Source organism: Podarcis muralis, chromosome 2 (genome assembly GCF_964188315.1).
Source record: "Podarcis muralis chromosome 2, rPodMur119.hap1.1, whole genome shotgun sequence".
NCBI classification, from domain to species: Eukaryota; Metazoa; Chordata; class Lepidosauria; order Squamata; family Lacertidae; genus Podarcis; species Podarcis muralis.
Genome location: NC_135656.1, coordinates 65,982,123 through 66,003,833, shown reverse-complemented (window position 1 = coordinate 66,003,833; position 21,711 = coordinate 65,982,123). Strand labels below are relative to the sequence as shown.

The 21,711-nt window shown below is 43.1% G+C and overlaps 1 protein-coding gene across 1 annotated transcript; it reads right to left on the bottom strand.

Moving 5' to 3' along the window:
- Positions 1–1,271: 1,271 nt before the first annotated feature.
- On the bottom strand, positions 1,272–21,460 carry LSM11 (LSM11, U7 small nuclear RNA associated). Its single transcript, XM_028718370.2, has 4 exons — positions 20,353–21,460; positions 10,891–11,030; positions 9,151–9,234; positions 1,272–7,202 (listed from the first exon to the last, which is right to left on the bottom strand). Exons 1-4 carry the CDS (start codon positions 20,789–20,791, stop codon positions 6,819–6,821), a joined length of 1,047 nt encoding a protein of 348 aa, XP_028574203.2. The 5' UTR covers positions 20,792–21,460; the 3' UTR covers positions 1,272–6,818.
- Positions 21,461–21,711: the final 251 nt, after the last annotated feature.

Sequence of the window (21,711 nt, the reverse complement as noted above, 5' to 3'; positions counted from 1 at the left end):
TGTATGTCTGCCTGGTTCCTTAACCAGCTTCGCTTCCTTAGAATTGCTTTAAATAAGAATGTTTACACTGTTACGCTGCCACTTTAAATGAATTAGCAAATACAACATAGGATTCCTTTAGTAATCGTGTGAGCTTGGTCCTACCTGTATTCAAACCCAAAGCTAATTTTCCCAATGCCACTCTTCCTCAGTTAATGCTCTTCAACTGAGCACACTTGCAGTCTTCAGTCACGTCCATGAACACTTCCCTGTTGAGTCTCTCAAGTTTTTTTCAGGATTTCTGCAGCCTTCCCCCGCCCCCCTGCCCAGAAACTGTTGTTACCTCAGTTTCTCCATAATGGTGCTGATTCTTGGGGGCAGAACTCTCCTGAATGCTGCCTCTCTTCCCCGCCATTCTTCTTCCACAGCTCTAGCCAGTGATTTCAGCTCTCAGATCCTCTCAGGTTTCACAAGCCACTCCGAGCCTCTCCTTATGTCCCCAGGTGTCCACTGTGTGACTCAACTTCCAGCAGATGAACAGCAACCACACACACTTTCCCCCGTCCATTCTTGACCAGATCCCAGCCATTTATTCTCTCAGAAGGCCCCCACCTACCCCCAGCTAATAATTTCAATTTGGGTGGAATTCTGCAGCCTTACTGGCCTACAGTCAACCAACTAAAATCGATCAGATTCTGATGCCTTGGCTCAAGGACGTGGGCCATATCCCCCAGTTGGACACATTGCAATAACTGCTGCTCAGCCTCCCTGCAGATACATGGCATCTCCCGGTATAAACTCATCATGACAGTTCACAGTTAATCTTCTACATTAAACTATGAATAAATCCATTTATGCCCAAACGAAAACTTTCACCTCAGTTCAGAAGGGGATCTCACAAATACACACCTCTGAAATGCAGAAGCACACCCTTCCCAATTCTGCAAAGAATAAACAACTCACAACCATAAAGGAATAGCTAACCTTAGCAGTGGAGTCTATTTTGCTAAGATTCCTCCTCCCCTTCAAAAAATAAAAATAAGAAAAAGTCCAGCCTTTGGCCTCAAGGTGATTGTATTCTCCTGCTGTGGGGTGATGGTGGATGGTTTTAAGGCAACTGCTGTTTTTATCAGCTTCTCAGCAGCTTATTTTGGATTGTTTTTCTGCAATAACCTACAACGTAATAAACCAAGTGTGTAAATATTCCTGGCATCAAAATTGTCAGTATATAAATTGTGCCATATATAAATTGTCCTAATAGTTAGCCTGCAAGAAATAACTCTGAAGCAGTCTATGTTACATCAATATATTTATTGCCTTAGAGGTTGAACTCTTTTGTATACAGAAATCTAAATCAATCAAGCAAAAATAAATAAATAAACTGTACATTCATTTTTAGGTTCGTAGCAGCAATTTCTTCTCAGAAATAAAACAGGAAGACAGATTAAACAGCTTGCATGTTCCTTCCAGTCCGAAGTACTCTGGTGGGTACTTGCAACTAAACCGGGGTTTAGTTCAGAGTATTTTTGTGTGTATTATATGCCATATATCTATCCATTCTGATCTGTTGAGTTGCAAAGCTAGAGAGCTAATGCCTGACAAAAAGGGTGTGTAATAGGTATTTTTACTGTATTATTTTTTACATTTTACATTATACAAAAAATGCAAACGTTACCCCTTTATTTACAAATGGGAACAGTCTCAGAGGGAAAATAGACACAGAAAGCAAAGACATAGAAGAATCAAACCCAGTGATTGAGGCTAAAAGTATACCTGCACTACAAATTTAAATCAATTTTGAGCCTGCTATGGTTTTTAAGCAAGGAACCTTGTGAACTGAAGTTCACTTTGAACTATGAAGTCACCAAACTACAGTTCCCAAGGTTTAGTGGGGAGACCAGGCCACTTAAACCAATTTGTAATGTAGTTCAGGTTCACTTATCTAAGCTTTAAACGCTGAAGCCGGGAATGTATCAGGACAGCAGTCAGCTGAAGAGATTCCTAACAATGCCAAGAGAGGTTGGACAAGTATTTCTGGTTGTTTGTTTCTCAGCCTAAAACTGATCTTACCAAGGAGATGATGCTAGGATACAGCTGCACTTTGCTCTGAAGTAGTGAAAATCAAACATAATTGCGAAAGGAGCCTGGAGCGGCTTTCAGGGTCCCCCCCCCTTCTCCTGAGGGAAAGCTTCAATCTTCTGAGAGAAAAGGGAAGAAACAGACTAGCTATGTTTGTACACAACCTGATCAAACTACTTTTCACTCTAAACGAATACAAGTCTGACAGAGTCTCAGGTGTACTAATCCTATTCCTTGTTGTGAAGCTAATAAAGCAGGCATCCAGAAACATGATAAGCCTTTTTCTCTTTCATGACAGGCTTTCACCTCTGACAGCCAAGAGCAATAGCTCTTTTCAGAGACATCTAAAAAGGGCTTGTATACATCAAGAGACAAGTTATTCACATTACTCCTCCACTAAAGTAGGCCTCTGACATCCATTTTGAGGAAGAGCTTCAACAAGGCACTGGTGTATTCCTAGTGCTGAATAGAAATGTAATTCTCTGCATCTTCATCCCCAACAGGAATTCTGTTGCAAACTGGGAAAACAGAATTAAAATATGTTTCTACCACTCCCAGAGTATGCTTTGAGCTGCGTGGAATGAGTAACGAGTTTTGACACATAGCAGATTCTTACTGATGGAAGTGTAAATAGGCACTATTGAACTCATATTGAGACAAAAATTGTCAAAGCAATATAGGAATTATTTTCTCTCTCTGGGTATTTTCTCTCTTTACACAAAAATTCCCCCAATGGCAGTAAGTCTGCAGCAGGAAAAAGTTCAGCTTTGAGACCTCCATTCTGCCTGCCAATAACATAGTTGCAACCTTCAGAGCCACACATACCTGCATTTGCAGGTTTGCCAACTCTTCACAAAAGTTGAAAAGCAAGGGAAAGGCTCAGTACATGTAATTTTCTTGCCGCAGTGATGGAACAAACACCACCTGCCGCACAGTAACCGAGGGTTTAAATACCGAAACCTCTACATGGAAGTCTAAAAAAACAACCACTTTGCATATTTGTGGTAGTGTTCTACAGCTGAACATTTGTCACATCACTGGTATGGAAATGCTACAAACACCTGGGTGACTCACACATGGGTAGAGTTTTCAAATGTCATACTTGCTAAGTAAAATGTGGCCACACAGACCTTTTTGGTTTTGATTCTCCATAACTTGCTGTTGTTGTTTTTTTAAATGTTGGATTGAATTGGAGAGTTATGTGTTTCATATCAATCAGGCAAGAAACTAACAGAAAAATCTGGAAGAGGAAAGCTGATGAAGAATATGAAAACGTCCCCCTTTCCAGACACTCGTGCCTTACTCATCAGGTCTATATAGTGGCTTTGTCTCAAATTTATGAAGTTACTATCTTTGGAGAGCAGGGGCACTTTACGTTTGACACCTACACTTTGCAACTTTAGAAACCAAGTGCCAAGACAGGATAGGAATTCTAGTGAGAAACTCAATTTCTTGCCAATAAATAAATAAATAAATAAATAAATCCATCCTGAGTTAATTTGTGAGGTGTGGGAAGAATAGTAAGATAGGCAGATATGCTTCCATAAGTACTACTTATACAAGGCGAATTGCAACTCCAAAACAACAGCTTGGAAATTAAGCTTAGCACCTTTGATCTAGAGGCTTCAAGTAACAATAGAAAACGTGCAAGTCAGTAAGAGTCCGAAGATATTTTTAAGAATTCAAAAGAGAGTCTTGTGAAGTTGACAGTGGATATGGGACCACAGACAAAGTTGTGAAAAGGATTCTGGAAGACAAAAGCAGTAGCAATTTAAACACTGAAGCATGAGGTAGAAAACTTACAGAGGCAGGCGTATGAAAGCATTTGACCTTCCAAAGAATATGGATAAAGACCAGTGAAGGGAAAGATCATTCAGGAAAAAGGAAAAAACAAAATTTGATGGTCCACTTAAATTTGTATTTGGGGGCCTAACCTTAGCGAAGTAGAATGTGAAAGGGCAGGCATCTCAAGAACAGACATATGAAGCCTACCCACCCCCCAAAATAGAAAATGTGGGAGATATATATATAATAATAAAGGGAGAGGTGTCTAGGTGAACTTTTTAAGCTAAAAGAAAACTATCTGGAGCACAGAGTCAAGAAACTGTACTTTGAGGAGAAAAGAGCCACAAGGAAGAATCAAGAACAGACACAAAACCCGTTAAATCCAGCCACAAGAATCTCTTAGGATCATTTTTGTGATAGCCTTTGCAGCCAAAGGTGACTGGGGAAAATCAAACTGGAAAGGGCAAAAGGCAGGCTGCTAAGGGAATTCAGAAACTAGTATTTCATGTCCCTGGGTTTCTTTTTGAAGCAAGGAGGGCGAAAGAGTGAAAAACATGTTTGTGACATGCATTTTAAATTGCAGCATGGCAAAGGGAAAAAATAACATCATCCAAGACATTTTGCATATCCCATTCCCACTCAATGGAGAAGCTACACATCAGGTCAAGAGGTTATGATAAAAATAGCAAATGGCGGATAAACTCCAAGTTCGGCTCCTTTCCTTTCCTAGCTCTTATACTTTCCTTTCAGTCTGTCATCCTGAGCTGCACTAGGTTGACAATAAAATGGCTAATTCCTTGAACCTCACAATACTCAGGGCAGAACTTCACACAGTGGATCATTCCATGCTTCTTTTTCACACAATTTGAAGCAGGCGGGCTGGGGGGCACAACCCTTTCTCCTCATGCTGTTTTCTCCACTTGAAGATTGCTTTACTCTCCACTGAGGAAAGCTTTGGGACTCCCCAGAAAAAACAACATGAACAAAAAGGGTTAAGAAGCCCCTCTTCTCCACACTGGCCTTCCTTTTCAAACTGCAGCCTCGGTTTTCAGGGGTGAGCATGACATTCAGAGCTCCTCGAAATTGGGGCCACTTCACCAAATATTTTCTGAAGGGGAATAATTCTCCAGATGATTTGGGAGAGGGCTCATCATTAGCAGAAGATTTCCTTCCTTCCTTCCTTCCTTCCTTCCTTCCTTCCTTCCTTCCTTCCTTCAAAAAGATCCTGTGAATCCCACATGATGCCATGACTCTGCAAATTTCAAGGCACTGAGTGGGGGGGAAATGGTTGCCTCCAAACACAAAAGTTGGAACAATCATCTGCCCTCCCCACCTTGAAACCTACCCTACTTGAGCCTACCCATCCCATTTTGCAGCCCACAACTCGGCTGGAGAAATAAGAGGAAAGAAACTGAGCTCCACCCATGAATAGTTTTTTTAAGCCTGAAAAAAATGATAATTACAAACTACATGCAATTATCTAAGGGTTACTATCGATGGTGGAAAACGCCAATCATTAGAAGATTGTCAGGTTATTCTAGAAAATCAGAACTGACTTACAAAATGTAACCTATATGTTTTGAGTTAGAAATCTGTGTTTTTGAGCTTAATAATTCTACAGAGACTTTTAAAATGCCTCCCAATACAATAGTAATTGCATTCCAACACAAGCGATGTCAGCAAAGTCCAGCTATTGGAGTGCTACATACACACACTCACTGTAAACAGAGGGCACTATTATACAGCACCATAAAATCTCTCTTGGCAGACACTTTATATATATATATGTATTGTTACAACATGTTGCACAGCTTCTTCTGATGATTACTGAATCATAAGGGGGGAAACAGTTAATAATACTGATTTTCTAAATAATCACCATGCATACTTTTCGGTAGTCTTAAAACATGCTTCTCAGGAACAATCAAACTAGCATTAGAGGCATGTCATTCAGAACCTAGAAGCAATCAGGACTACGCTTGCAGGTATCACAAGCAAATAATTCTCTTCAATCACCATCAGGGAAATCAGCCACTTCTATAATGTATAACTGTGCCTAAGCATAAAACACCATCTTCTCTATTTTAAGCAACTTATGTACATCGCCTTAAGTCTTTACCGCTGCAACACACAAATGGATGAAATGAACAATTAAAAAAAACCTGGATTGCCATTTCTGGGTTGTTCCAACCCATTTTACAATACATACATTTAGACAAGCTCCAGGTAGAGAAGTTACATAGTTAGCTACATTCACTGTTTGCTGGTGGCGCAGGGTGGGTGGGTGGGGGGGAAGCAGGGGAAGATGGTTTTAAGAGCATAGGCTGTGTAAATACTGAAGAAAAGGCCAAATACTGCCTTTGATCACAAATGAGTTAGAGAGAAAAGGCATCCCATCAGCAAATAACCACTTGATTCAGTTTCCATTCCCTTTTTGTTCAAGACACAAGCTTGGACACCAGAGGGCACTGTGGTTCAACTCTGGAATACCTCCCCCACCCATGCATGCTATTAGGAGGGAGAGATGAGATCCAAACAAGTCCATACCTAAAGCCATTCCTCCTTTTCACACGCTCTGAATTCCATTGCCATTTTTTATAAACGTGCTTTTCCATGATTTCAAATTACTAGCATTCCACAATGAAGTACCAAGGTCAATGGCACACTCTGCTTCTTTTGCAGCCACGTAGCAAAAACAGAGCTACTTTCAGACCACATGGGTTTTTAATATACAGCAATACTTGCCCCACAAATTCTGGAAGTTCCACAGTTCAAGGACTTAGGAGATCTGTCTCTTTGTGGAGACAGCAGCTTCCTTGGCCAAATTTTAGTCCAAACAAGCTGGTAGCTGGCTCAAGATGCTCTTGCCTTCTTCCCTTTTAGTCAGAGGAAGAGAAGAAGTTACAAAACAATTCACAAAGTAGCATGCAGCTGCCACCACTGTTCATGCTGCTGGCTGAGTAACGGCAATCAGATCAATGGGCTAGATGAACAAGCAAGACATTCTCCCCCCGAATAAAAATCTGGTTTATGTGCCGTGTGAAAACTTGCTGGTAATCCACTTTGGGCCTCCGCTTTTTCCGTGAACGACCTCTTGTGCCACCTGCACTCGTCCCCTCTGTTTGGGAGATTCTGCCAGACAGCTCAATCTCTTTCCCATAAGTTCGAGGCAGGCTAGAGCTCCGTGTCCTCTCTTTGCTTGAGCGCTTCTTTGCCCCTCGCTCTTCTGACCTCCTCCAACCTGACTCGGACTTCCACCGAAGTGTCCTAGGATCACATGGAAGAGCTGGCAGATCAGCAGCCATCTTTGAAACGTCCTTTTTAACCAGGGACTCTTGCAGCTTGAGTCTGTCAAACAGCTACAGGGGGTGGGAGGAAACAAATATGTCATGAAAGCTGTCATCTCATTCTGTAATCTGAAAGCATATGGCCCACCACAGAGGGCCAAGCTAGAGAGTGGGTGTTTTTTGCAAGAGGAAAAATACACAGCAATGCTTTTCATGTACAGTACTTTCTGTTGGCTGGATAATACAAATTGTAAGCACTCTAATGCTAAGGAGATTACTTATTTGGCAGTTATGGAGTTATCCAGCTTCCACGTTTTCTGTGTGCATGACTAACGTACCTCACGCATGTACACATAGCAGATTTGGCTTTGTGACAAATGCCACTGCCATGACTTTGTACTGCTCTGTTAAATCCTGGGGCTAAAGCAATAGATCAATCTGATTTGAGCTGTAACCCTTCTGGGACAAGGACTGCATCATTTCAGTCTGTTGAGTGAATAGAGCTTAGTTCATTGCTGGTGCTGAATAAATGTTAAACAGTAAGTGGTACTAGTGGATACATTTTGCTGGATAAATCTGCTGACCACTGGTCATGAAGAGCAATGGCTAATGGAGAACTCACACATGGATGCTCATCATTTTAGGAAGCTGCCCATGTGAAAAGGCTATCAAGGGCATAACCATAGACAGAAGTTTCCTCTCCCTTTAACAGTGTTTCCCAAGGAAGCAGGTTGCAAAGCAACAAGTCCTAAGCCTTCAAGCACATGTATAACAGTTGCAAGGGGGGGGGGGGGAATACACTGTCTGCCACCTATAACTGAAGCTTGCAAAACACATCCAGTATCAAATGTTTTTAATTATATTTTGTAGATATTTATAGTTTGCTTTTATTGTGTTCCATGTGTTGTAAGCCACCTTGTTAACATTTTATGAAAGAGTGGATTAATGTTGCCAAGTGCGCCAAAAGATAAAGGTTTTGGAAAAAGAAATCTCTACCCTTGGCCAGCAACTTTATAAGTTCTTTACAAGGTAAGGGCTGGAAAGTGGGAACGGGGCCCACTTTTGCTGCTCTATCCATTTACCTAACATTAAGAAATGACCTAGAGCTACAGCTTAACCTTAAGTCTGTTTTGAAATAAAATACACCCTTAGTACGTGGGAAATTGAGCTTATAGGCTTAAATTTAGTGCACTTGCACCAGCCAACTACAAGGCTGGCCCAATACATTTTGCTGTCTGAGGCAGAGAACAAGATGGTGTCCCCCCCCCCCCCCATTGCATGTACAGACTCCAGCTGGAATGGAAATTAGCAGGCTAGCTTGGGTAGGCCATGGTGTGGCACACACAGCTCTCCCTTCCAACACCTTGCCACCATTCTCTTCTCCTCCATATCTGCTGCCTCACTCTGCCTACTCTGGCAACCTAAAAGCAACAAGACAGGCCAATAGTTTGATTACAACACTTTATATAGCTACAAAATTGTATCTTCATTCAGAGTCAAGTGGCATACAATATATACAAGGTAGCACCAACTAATGTGTCTTCAGAGAATTTCCCAAAGCAGGGGATTTTTTCAATGGTGTATCAAACAGAGAACGATTCAAGCTTGAGGCAACATGCCTTCCAAAATAAGTATAACCACAGGACGGATGCGCCTGGTTATATCCACGACTGATTCATATATTTAGCAGTGAACACGCTGAAAGAAGTTGATGCTCCAGAGGCAGTAGCAGGACAGTCCTTCCTGGATAACCGACTGTTTCAAACTTTCTTCCTCAGCAAATAAGAGGTCCAAGAGAGTACACAGGTTACAATGGTTCAGCTTTCACTACTGATTAGTGACTCTGAGTGAAGATACAATTTAGTAGCTATATAAAGTGTTGTAATCAAATTATTAGGCTGTTGTGTTGCTTTTAGGTTGCCAGATTTTTCTGTTCGCAACACGGGAGATTTTTGCTGTCACTCTGCCTAACGGCAGGGCTGGCCCAGAACAACAGACAAGTGGGAGAACGGCTACTTACCCTGGTGAGAGTCAACTGTGGCTCTACATAGAAAGCTTTACCCAGCACAGGTTTTCGATACGTCTCATCTACGTCTGTCAGGGCCTAGGGCAAGGGAAGCAGAAAGAAAACATCAAGGCAGGCTGTGGCTGTACATGGCATTTTTGTAATGTAACTTTTGGGGCCGGGGTGCAGAGAATTAGGAATTAGCATTATCCAGTTTACACATTACTCCAATAATTTAATCCTTTCCAGGTTGTTCTTTTTTATAAAGACACTGCTTACAATTATATTTTTAAAAAAGAAAAACGGAAGAAAGCACAAATTTAAACAGGATACCTGCAGAATTACAATTACAAAATGTTTGCACATTTCTTTTCATCTTCTCCTTAGCCCTTTTCAGAAGTGCTTTGCATGCCTGACTGCCTGCCCAGCCCCTAACATCCCCAGGGGCTCCACGCTTCCAAGTTCCCGGGTTCAGTACAAGAGGAGTCTGTGCACATAGACTTCTCCATATGAATGAAAGCCCTATGCTCTGGGGCTCCTCCTTTTGAACTTCTGCCAAAGATGAAGAGGTTGGGAGGGCTGCGTTAGAGGGCACGGCCACTTGCCTCTTGCCCTTCCCTATTCTTCTGAAGGTCTAGTCAGTTTGGTTAGGATTCTGGCCTGGTGATGCAAGTAAAACTTTTTCTCTGATTCTGTATCAAGTTTTGTGCTTACACTTGCAGCTAATACTCTAGACGGGTGGCACATTCAGCTCGTGTCTTAATTCTGACTCGTCAGCTTCCACTTTGAAGTAAACTAAAAAGCCCTTGCAGAGTTAGCATAACATGGAAGGAACCTTAACAGAAAGATGACAAAGTGCTGTGCATATGGGAGAGAGGTCAAGAGAATGGCGAGGCGGTTAGGAGACAAATGTGAAACAAATATATTATGTTTATTTTAAAGGTACTAAAATCTGGGTTAAAACATTCTGAATTTGGAAACATAATAATTGAAAGTTACAGTAAGTTGCGAAATAAGGTAACAAATTGCTGACACTGTTATTGCAAAGAACGCAAGGCCTGGAAGATGTGAGGAGGTCCAACTGACAGTGATAAATTATGGAAAGATGATTTGATACATATCTATTCTTTTTTATTTTCTTATATCTTTATAATCTGTTTCTTGTTTTTTACTCTTGTATGTTTTTGAACTTGTGAACCTATGGAAAGAAACGCAATAAAAAATATTTATAAAAAAAAAAAGAGAATGGCGAGGCGGGGGGGGACCTTAATGCCAGATGACTTGGGGTTCCAGTGAAACAGATGACTACTAGGGCTTTTGTTGCATATTTTAGGGAGATTTCTGCTTTCACCCATACATTTTCAAAGACATTTTATGCGTGTCTTTCACTTAGCAACCATAACATGTAACAAGAAAATAAAGGAGGTGGGAAAGATCTTGCGGGGGGGGGGGGATGGGGGGCATAAAACAAGAGAGAGAAGGAGGAAGGTAAGTGAGAACAATCTAATGCAATTAGCTCAGCTTGTGTTAACCGAAGACAAGACTCTGAAGAAACACTCCCTGGTCAACAGGGTGCAGGACTGTTCCACTGATGAAACCTTGCCTTGAACTGACCAGATAAGAGCCAAGACTCACTTCTACCTGCAAACTAGAGGATCGTCCTTACCCCTTTGCTGAACATACCATCTGGTTGAAGTAACCCTTTGCCAATTGGTTATAGCTGTAAAATCATAGAAAGGGAGTGACAATCCTTACCATATTCCAGAACTTGTCAAATGCAACCAAGAACCCACTGCAGACTCCACGAAGTCCTTTGAACGTTCGGACGTGGACGTTGACTTTTACACCATCACGGACGCATCGGTGAAGCTCCCCAAGCGGACTGCCTTCGTGAACTAGAATAAATGTAAACTGCCATTACTTTTTACTGAAACAAATGCCATGGAGAATAAAACAAAACCGTTCACTGTTTTAACTCAAAGCATTACAGTGAACTCTGCTTAGGGACAAATTTATACACTCCTACCAAGTATCCACTCGGCTGCAATGTCTTAACTAGATTCCTGTACAGCAGGAATAGGAAAGCTTTAGCCCTCCCATTATCCTCAGCCATTAGCCATCCTGGCTGAGTCTGATGGAAGTTGAGAGTCCAACTACATCTGAAGGGTCGCAGGTTCCCCATCCTTACTCTAGTCTACAACCTGCTTTGGGGAAGATCTAAGAAACAAACTGTTTGCACCAATACTACTTTTCACTTTTGCCATGATAAAACAAGTTAGTCTTTAAAGTGACATGTTTGAATGCAGTTAAGGAATAACAAATTTAGCTACGCTTTATAACACTACTGAAGGCTTCAGTTTTCTTATGTCATAGTAACCAGTGTGGTGTAGTGGTTAAGAGCGGTAGTCTGCTAATCTGGGGAACCGGGTTCGCGTCTCCGCTCCTCCACTTGCAGCTGCTGGGTGACCTTGGGCCAGTCACACTTCTCTGAAGTCTCTCAGCCCCACTCACCTCACAGAGTGTTTGTTGTGGGGGAGGAAGGGAAAGGAGAATGTTAGCCGCTTTGAGGCTCCTTCGGGTAGTGATAAAGCAGGATATCAAATCCAAACTCTTCTCTAACAACATACAGTGGTACCTCGGGTTACAAACACTTCGGGTCACAAACTCTGCTAACCCAAAAGTAGTTGCTCTGGGTTGTGAACTCTGCCCCAGGATGAGAACGGAAATTGCATGCCGGCAGCGGGAGGCCCCATTGGCGAAAGCGCGCCTCAGGTTAAGAACGGTTTCAGGTTACAAACGGACCTCCGAAACGAATTAAGTTCGTAAACTGAGGTACCACTGTATAAGCAAAATTGGTCAACCTCACCTAGCTATTAAGATTTACAACCCACAAAATCCCAGTAAGTAATATAAAGTGGAACTCAGGCTTATTTAAATCAGAACCAGTGTCTGCAAGGTCAGTCTTGTCTTATTCTGAACACTGAGCTCCATGGGCTCCAGTGGCGTAGCGTGGGGGGTGCAGGGGGGGCCAGCCGCACCGGGCGCAACATCTGGGGTTAGGGCAAATCCACGGGTTAGGGGCGCAAATCCACGGGTTAGGGGGTGCAAATTACCCTTGCCCCGGGTGCTGACAACCCACGCTACGCCGCTGATGGGCTCAAATGTAAGACTTGCAGAATATGACCAAGGTTTCACAACTCTTGCACATATCAGTTTGTACTTTAGTCCTGTGTGTTTTCGGGAATGCTTATCTGTGGAAAATTTTGCTAATAAAGCACTCTGATCCTGTCCTAATGGCACTGAATGTCCTATTCACCCTCTTATCAATCATATCCAGCTGGCATAGTTCCCTAACCCTATCACCACCAAATACAAAGAGATGCTTCTACACTCTAATGATTTCTCCAGAGGAGGAAAAACCCTGTGTTAGATTTGTCTCTGCAGCGCATAACCATTCTGTGAACATCAAAAACTATTATGCTCTGCATGTAGCTATTATTTTTCTGTGGCTTAAAAGCAATGCAGATGCATTGTCAATCATTTGTGCAGTCTAGGAGGCCATAATTACATCCCTAATAGTTCAAAATGGATTTTTCCCCCAATGTAAAGTATGTGTTTAATACCCAAATTCTAAAGGATAATTAAAAGGCTACTGGGGATTGTCACCATACAACATAAATACTTTTAGTAGATAATCACTGCCTCTGTAACAAAGTGCCAATCATCAGCATGGTTCCAGTGGCTTAATTTATACAAGAAAATGATCTGTACCCCATAGTTTGATGGGCAACTATAAGCACACATAGTAGTCACTTGCCTTAATGGGACTACAAGACCGGCAACAAAAACGTATCAGAACATGTTTAAAAGAGCTGCAGTGGCTACTGGTCTATTTCTGGATTCAGTTTAAAATGTTGACTTTTAACCTTTAAAGCCCTAAACAGTCTGGGAGCCTGGGACCTGGCCATCTAAATAATGGCATTTTTTAAAGTCAGCCTCAAAGGCCCTTCTCCATGGACATCTGTCTTTGGAGGGTAAGTAACTGGCTACAAGGGGGAAGGTCTTTTCAGTGGTAACACCCAAATTTTGGTCACCCCCGCTAGACAAATATGCAAACGCATCAGGTCAAGTTCATCCTGCTTTCGACTCTTTTAAATGCCTGTTATTTTAATGGCTTCGCCTGGTGTTTTTTTATGGCTTTTTCTGATGCTTTCATAGTTAGCTTAAGTGTGTGTGTGTGTGTGTGTGTGTGTGTGTGTGTGTGTGTGTGTAAAAGCGGCAGTAAGGTATGAAAAACGCCTTCTAAGTAAAACACACAGAGAGATTCAAATAATCCTAAATAGAAAGCAAAAAAACCCCAAAACAACATGTTAGTACTACAGTCGTACCTTGGTTTTCGAACAGCTTAGTGCTCGAATGTTCTGGTTCCTGAACACCACAAACCTGGAAGTGACTGTTCCGGTCTGCAAATTAGTTTTGGAAGCCAAACATCCAATGGGGTTTCCATGGCTTTCAACTGAGTACAGAAAGCCACAGCTTGGTTTTCGAATGTTTTCAGAAGTCAAATGGACTTCCGGAATGGATTCCGTTTGAGAACCAAGGTACGAATGTATTCCATGAACTCTTGCGCAAACAATAGGAGTCTGCACACACTGCAGGACCAACATGGTTCAGGGTGTTAAATTACAGCTCAAGAAACATAGGGAGGACACAGGCTGTGATATATAAACACCAATAAGCCATATAAAAGTCTTAAGAGGAGTTCACACAAACACAATAGCTCCTCTAGATTGTGGATAATTTTTATTGTGCAGCACTCTTCTGCTGTGTCAAGAACAGCCCTCCCATGAGTGGAACAAACTTTCTGCATCTCTGTATCCAAGCCATTCACACATAAGCCAGTGTAGTAACAACGTAGCTTATCTAGCATTCTTCGTCTTGCACACCAAATCTTCTGGATAAGCAAACTATGTAAATGTGAATGCCAGGCATGTAAACATAAAAGCCAGATATCCAACAGAGTGGGGCAGTACTAATGCCTTATTTATGCTTATAACAAGGCAAAAAACCCTGACTATAAAAAATTAAATGATGACGCTGACAGCTCTGATTATAGCCTGTTACAAACTGGCATGCATACTGGACTTGTCCTCACAAAATATCAACTCAAAACTAATGTTTCCATTAGTAAGTGAAATTGATCAAGAGAGTGACCCTGAAAGATGGCAAGATTTGAAGCAGGGTAGCCAACATGGCAAGAATACACAAGAATACACAGAGGAATTATACCAGAAAGAAATTGATGTCTCGTATACCCCAGGTAGTGTGGTTGCTGACCTTGAGCCAGACATCCTGGAAAGTGAAGTCAAATGGGCCTTAGAAAGCATCGCTAATAACAAGGCCAGTGGAAGTGATGATATTCCAGCTGAACTATTTAAAATTTTAAAAGATGATGCTGTTAAGGTGCTACACTCAATATGCCAGCAAATTTGGAAAACTCAGCACTGGCCAGAAGATTGGAGAAGATCAGTCTACATCCCAATCCCAAAGAAGGGCAGTGCCAAAGAATGCTCCAACTACCGCACAATTGCACTCATTTCACACGCTAGCAAGGTTATGCTTAAAATTCTACAAGGAAGGCTTAAGCAGTATGTGGACCGAGAACTCCCAGAAGTGCAAGCTGGATTTAGAAGAGGCAGAGGAACCAGAGACCAAATTGCAAACATGCGCTGGATTATGGAGAAAGCTAGAGAGTTCCAGAAAGACATCTACTTCTGCTTCATTGACTATGCAAAAGCCTTTGACTGTGTTGACCACAGCAAACTATGGCAAGTTCTTAAAGAAATGGGAGTGCCTGATCACCTCATCTGTCTCCTGAGAAATCTCTATGTGGGACAAGAAGCTACAGTTAGAACTGGATATGGAACAACTGATTGGTTCAAAATTGGGAAAGGAGTACAACAAGGCTGTATATTGTCCCCCTACTTATTTAACTTACATGCAGAATTCATCATGCGAAAGGCTGGGCTGGATGAATCCCAAGCCGGAATTAAGAATATCAACAACCTCAGATATGCAGATGACACAACCTTGATGGCAGAAAGTGAGGAGGAATTAAAGAACCTTTTAATGAGGGTGAAAGAGGAGAGCGCAAAATATGGTCTGAAGCTCAACATCAAAGAAACGAAGATCATGGCCACTGGTCCCATCACCTCCTGGCAAATAGAAGGGGAAGAAATGGAGGCAGTGAGAGATTTTATTTTCTTGGGCTCCATGATCACTGTAGATGGTGACAGCAGTCACGAAATTAAAAGACGCCTGCTCCTTGGGAGAAAGGCGATGGCAAATCTAGACAACATCTTAAAAAGTAGAGACATCACCTTACCAATAAAGGTCCGTATAGTTAAAGCCATGGTTTTCCCAGTAGTGATGTATGGAAGTGAGAGCTGGACCATAAAGAAGGCTGATCGCCGAAGAATTGATGCTTTTGAATTATGGTGCTGGAGGAGACTCTTGAGAGTCCTATGGACTGCAAGAAGATCAAACGCATCCATTCTTAAGGAAATCAGCCCTGAATGCTCACTGGAAGGACAGATCCTGAAGCTGAGGCTCCAATAATTTGGCCACCTCATGAGAAGAGAAGACTCCCTGGAAAAGACCCTGATGTTGGGAAAGATGGAGGGCACAAGGAGAAGGGGACGACAGAGGATGAGATGGTTGGATAGTGTTCTCGAAGCTACAAACATGAGCCTGACCAAACTGCGGGAGGCGGTGGAAGACAGGAGTGTCTGGCGTGCTCTGGTCCATGGGGTCACGAAGAGTCGGACACGACTAAACGACTAAACAACAACAACAGCCAACATGGTCTCACTCCATATGCTTAGGGCTACAATTTCCACCATTCCTGATGACTGACCAAGGCTGGAGCTAATGGGAACTGTAGCCTTAAACATCTGGCGGGAACGACGTTGGCTACTCCTGGATTTAGGATCTTTACAAATATTACAGTCCTTTTGGGATATAAACAGTATCAGTTTCCCTGCTCCAGCAATCCCCATCCAGGCGCTAAGGTTAGGATCACTTTACAGCATGGAGCTAGGTCATAGGATTGCAGATCTTCACTCCATATCCCTTATGGCTCCTCTAAGCAGTGTAGAGACCCACTACTCACAGCATGACGACTGAGCCCCAAGCAACAATGGCTTCTAAACTTTATGTGCCAGGGAATAATTACTCACCATAGGAAGACCCTTTCTGGCACTATCGCTTTCTGGTTCTCCAGCTCTATCCATGTGCTGTAAAGACTTTTGGGGAGCTGAAGAATCAGCATAATCTCTTCTCTATCTTAACAGCTAAACAGCTATATTTTTATGCATGGGAGAGACCACACTATTATTTGGGTTCTTCAATCATTCTTTGGTCTTTCACAAAAGCAGAGAAAATAATTGTTATTCAAGGCTTAAAAACAAGAAAGGAATTTAAGATCTCTTCCCATGCAGATTATGTAGCTTTATCAGTCTTGGAGCCTGTGAAGTTTCAGAGTTTTATTAAGGTTTATTAACTCTGTAATGCTTCCAGCTACAGAATCAATGAATCCAAATCAGACTTTTTGCAGCTTAACGAAGGATCAGAAAGAGGCTGAGTACAAGAATTCTGTGATATTCTATAGTCTGAGTTTAAGAAGCTACAACTAATCTTGGTACTTTCTTGGTAAATCCTTTTTTTAATTAGTAATCAACTGATTACTGGGGTTTTTTTAATCAGTAATCAACAAAATTAAATATGATTTTCAGAAAAGGGGCACATGTATTTTCTGGCTAGGAAGGATTGCCTCTACCAAACAACCTATATGCATCTATCGCCAATCATACTGGAGAAAACAAAAGCAAAATAAAGAAGTAACACGTCCTTTAAATAGCATGGCTAGATCCATGGGCATCAATGAGTTAAGTCTGCATAAAATAAGCTCTGCGTGGATAGCAATTCAGTGACCCAATAGTAGATTGCTGTAACATAAACTGGCATGAACACTACAGGTAAACCTATGTTGTACGTTGAAAAGCTTGGGCAGATGCTCCACTCAAACAACTATAGAAGGTCAATATTTTGTCAGGATAACACCAATGTAGACAGCATGTGGTCAATGCTGCTGCCCATGGTTATATATGCTCAGTTTATTATTTACTTGTTGGATATGGAAACAGAACACATATTTGTTCCTAAAACCATCTACTTTAAAAGCAAGTGGCTAGCAATCCAAAGTCAGTTAGGAAAGAAGATTAGAGGTTTTATGGTACAACAACATCTGGGCCACATACCAAGTCAGCATGTAAGAAAACCTTAAAGACAATGGAAATTTGTAATTTAAGGCCAAACTACATTAGACTGTTGTAAAGTGTCTTTGGGGGGTGGGTGGAATAGGCTGTATGCCTGAGACAGGATAAAATAACAACTTGAAAAAAACTCCTCTCTCCCCTTTTTGTTCACAAAGTCTCTCTGCTGGAACAACAAGCCTTCTGTTTGTGGAGGAACACAACTGCATACAACCCTATATACTGCTTTTTGGCCCTAAGGTTCCCAAAGCAGTGAACATAGTTATCACTTTACATTTGGTTAGGAATCACCATCTATTTGCAATTTAAGTGCAATTTACTAGCCAACCTTTTCAACTCTTTAGCCTGAAAAATGGAAACTCATTCCATCAATAACAAACAACACTGTACTTGTTCAATTAAGACTTGAGATCTAATTACTGTATTAAGATGCATGTAAACTTTATTTCTGACAGTCTTCTGGCTCTTGGTACGGGTATTGCAAACCATAATGGAAATCACGATCCCACTGAAATAAGTGGGAGTTTTGCAAAAGGATTTCGTGCATAATCTCAGAACAATCATCATCACACTTCAAACTGTGATTCACTTGCCTATCATCATGTTATCACGAGTCGCAGCACTATATTTATAACCCTAGGACGGATAGTTAAGAACCTAGATTATAACAATGTAAAGGACATACCGTTGTTATAACTAGCGGGACATATTGCTGTTTTATCTAGGACACTGGCATTTTTCAGAAGCAAAAGAGCCTTTTCTCAAAGGCTAGTCTCTCCTTGAATCAATACTGTAAGTAGAAAATAAGCAAGAGGAGTGAGGGATAAAAGTGACCTCAACAGACCCCCTGTCTGCCACCAAATGCAGGGCTTCTGCTTTGTATTATACATGTCAAGCCACAGAATGTGGAAAAAAAACCCATGTGTTTGATATGGGGGCACAGCAAGCTGCAGAAAGTACCTGACTGGTTACATCTCCCGGCAGGAGACTTGTGTCTTCACTTTATGCTGTCTCTGAGATGAGGCCCTTAGGATGCAGTCACTCTTGCTTTGCAGCTAAACAGAGTACCTGACCTTTGACGTCTAAATCAACCTGTCCAGTACGCAACCTCCTGGGGGCCACCTGCCAGCAGTAGGTGGGGCCAGAAGCAAAAGTGGGTAGAGCAATGAATCTGAATATTACCTTTGTGGTACACAACACACCCTTCTCTCTCTTACACCCAGGCAAGCAGAAGGCATTATACAAGTTCAATGACACAGCCAAACCAATGAAAAACATCCAAGGGGGATGTGAAGCAGAGCTATTGAGGGGTGTATCTGAGGAGAGCCCAGAGGGCCTGGCAGAAAGGTTCTAGAGGGCCGTATAGGCCCTGGACCTGAGCTTTCCATCCCTGCTCTGAGAGGACCAGGCCTAATATCCACCATGGACAACATCTCTAAGGCAATACACCTCAAGATTTCATGCATCCCAATAACCTTAGCAACTGTTCTTGCCCCAAGGCCGTGGAAAGTTCTCTCACCCTTGTTACTCAACAATACAGTTATGCAGACACGTATTTCAAAATGTTCCTTGCATGTTGTTACTCAACCTGAGGGAATATACTGAACTAAATGTCCACACGTCCAGTTATGAACAACATTTATGACCCATTTTCAATCAGCCTAATGTCAATTACATTTAAGCCAGCATGGTGTGGTGGTTACACTGTTTGAGGGGATCCAGGTTCATATTCCCCTTCAGCCATGAGGCTCCCTGCATGACCTTGGCCCAGTTAGTCACTATCTCTCAGGGTTGTTTCAAGAATAAAATAGGGAGTACAGCCACATGCACCATCTTGTGAGCCTCGAAGGAAAGGCAGGATATAAATGTAGTATACGAGCAAGTAAATTCCACATCAGACCAAGAGGTCATATTTCCTTACGCCAATAATCTTAACGTGTTTTTACACCTTAATCTCTTATCAAAGCACCTACATTCCCACACACTGCAGAGCTTCTCCAGAACTCCCTCTTTATTCAGTTCTCCCTCTTGCCCACACCCATGATCTCTTGCCTCAAAATAGATCATATTTTTATCACTCCAAACACTTCACCCCCTCTCTACAGCCTACACACACCCAAATCAAGAAAACACATTCTTGCCACAATGAAGCCACAAACTTTCTTCTCTTTTTGGGGGGGGGCATGCTTTCGGCTCTTAATTATCTATGGTCTCATACAGATGGAGTTTTAATCGTGCCTTTTGAAAATAGCAATGTCTTTTAGATTCCCCCCCCCCCCCCTTTGGCCAGTTTCAATGCAGGTGGTCTTTCATATATTGCAGGTCGTTTTGAGTTACTCTGCCTAAAAAAGCAACCAATGAATTTAATAAGAAAATAATCACAACAACAACAAATACCCAGCCAGAACTCCAGAATGCACATGTGTTTTAAAACGTATGTTTCACAACACCAAATGGTGTCTTTTTAAACACTGCAATAGCAGCACAGGCTAGTGCCAACTAACACATAAAGAAATCAGCGTGCTATGCAGATTTTTATTTCTGCGGTTTTGCCTGTATGTACACAGTGCCGTGTGCCAAGACCATGCAACACGTACACACGTGGGTCTAAGCCAAGCCAACACATGGGTGACTTGGTGCATCACAGTGCACATGAGCCACAGGAGTGTGTACTTGTCACATCCATAAAACTGTGAAATGCTACCAGCCAGTGGCCCATTTTCAACGTCGAGGAATGCCATCCCCGGAATGCCTTTTCCAGTCATAAGAAAGGGCTGCCTCTGAGCATACGCAGAGTGCAATTCCCTCCCTTGCCGACCAGCGACTTATAGAAGTTCACAGCACATACTCCTCTTCAGAAACAAGCCAGCCCAGCTCCCCTTACCCGGCATCCTGGTGAGCACGTTGCGAGGCGCCCTCCTGCCCCGCTGCTGCCTGGCCCGCTCGGCCTCTTCTCGCTCGGGCTCCTTGGCCACCATGAGGCTGCGGAGACGCTGGATGCGCTCGGGGTCGGCGGGGGCCCGGGAGCCTCGGCTCCGGGCGCGGGTCCCCGCTGGGCGGCTGCCGCGGCCGGCGGCCCCTCGCTGACGTCCCGGAGCGCGGAGCAGGCCGCGCTGGAAGCTCTCGTATTCGGCCAGGTTGTTGAAGTGCGGCGCGGCCGGGTAAGGCAGCGGCGTGCGCTCCGAGTAGAGCGCCAGCAGCGGGTCGAAGCGCGGCGAACTCACGTCCAGGCGCCCGGGGCTGGGCGAGCGCTCCGAGCTGCTGCGGCCGCCCGAGCGGCGCCGGCGCCTGGGCCCTGCGCCGGCCTCCTCCGCCTCCTCCATGACTCCCTGGCCCTGCAGGGAAGTGATCCGCCCGCAGCTCCTCGCTCTCGCCGCTAAGGGCCGCCCCAGCACCGCAGGCGTCTTCCCGCCTTTCTTAGCGCTGCTCGGCGCTCTCGGAAGACAGCCAGGAGCGAGATTCCCAGCACCTGCGCTGCGGCTGGCGACTGCCTTTGGGCTTTTCACCCATCGGCTGCCCTAGGAAGTCGTAGCTGCAGCCGGTTGCCGCTTGTCCCCCACCGCGCTGGCCAACGCAGGCAACATTATTCCCTCGCTTCTCGCTCCTTACTCGGCGTTAGTTAATCCGAAATAACGCCCGACACCCCATCGCGCGTTTAATACTTCCTGCAGTGTCCATGATTCCAGTAGAAAAGCTGCATTGGCTGGCCGGATTTGCACGGTTCTCTCTGCAGATCTTCCTCAGAAGTGGCGTTTAATGCCTATGCAATAATATATGGCAAGTCTTACGTTGTGCGAAAAAAAATTGCGCTAACGTTTCTTAGAATCCGCAGTGAGCCCAAGTGAAGTGCCTAGAAGCGGAAAATCGCACTTCGAACGCGGCGTTGCTGCTCAAGAGTAGCAGGATTTCAAGGTGGCGCCTAACCAAGTTCATATGAAATAATCTTAAATACGAGCTGCTACAGCATACTCTTTTGTCGCTTATAGCAACCATTCTATTTGCAGAGGTGGAAAACAATGGGACCTCTTCTATATAATTCATAGTCAAGAGATTGACAAAATTCAGGGAGCCATCTGGCACACCCACGCCTGGCATTTAAAAGTGTATATGGTATGTTAAGAATAGCAGGTATTTAACACCTACGTTTTCTATTTTTAAATCATTATTTCATTTCATTTTTTAAATAAAAGGGTTGATTCATATATTGAAGGATATCAACTGGAGGTACCGGGTGGGGTGGGGG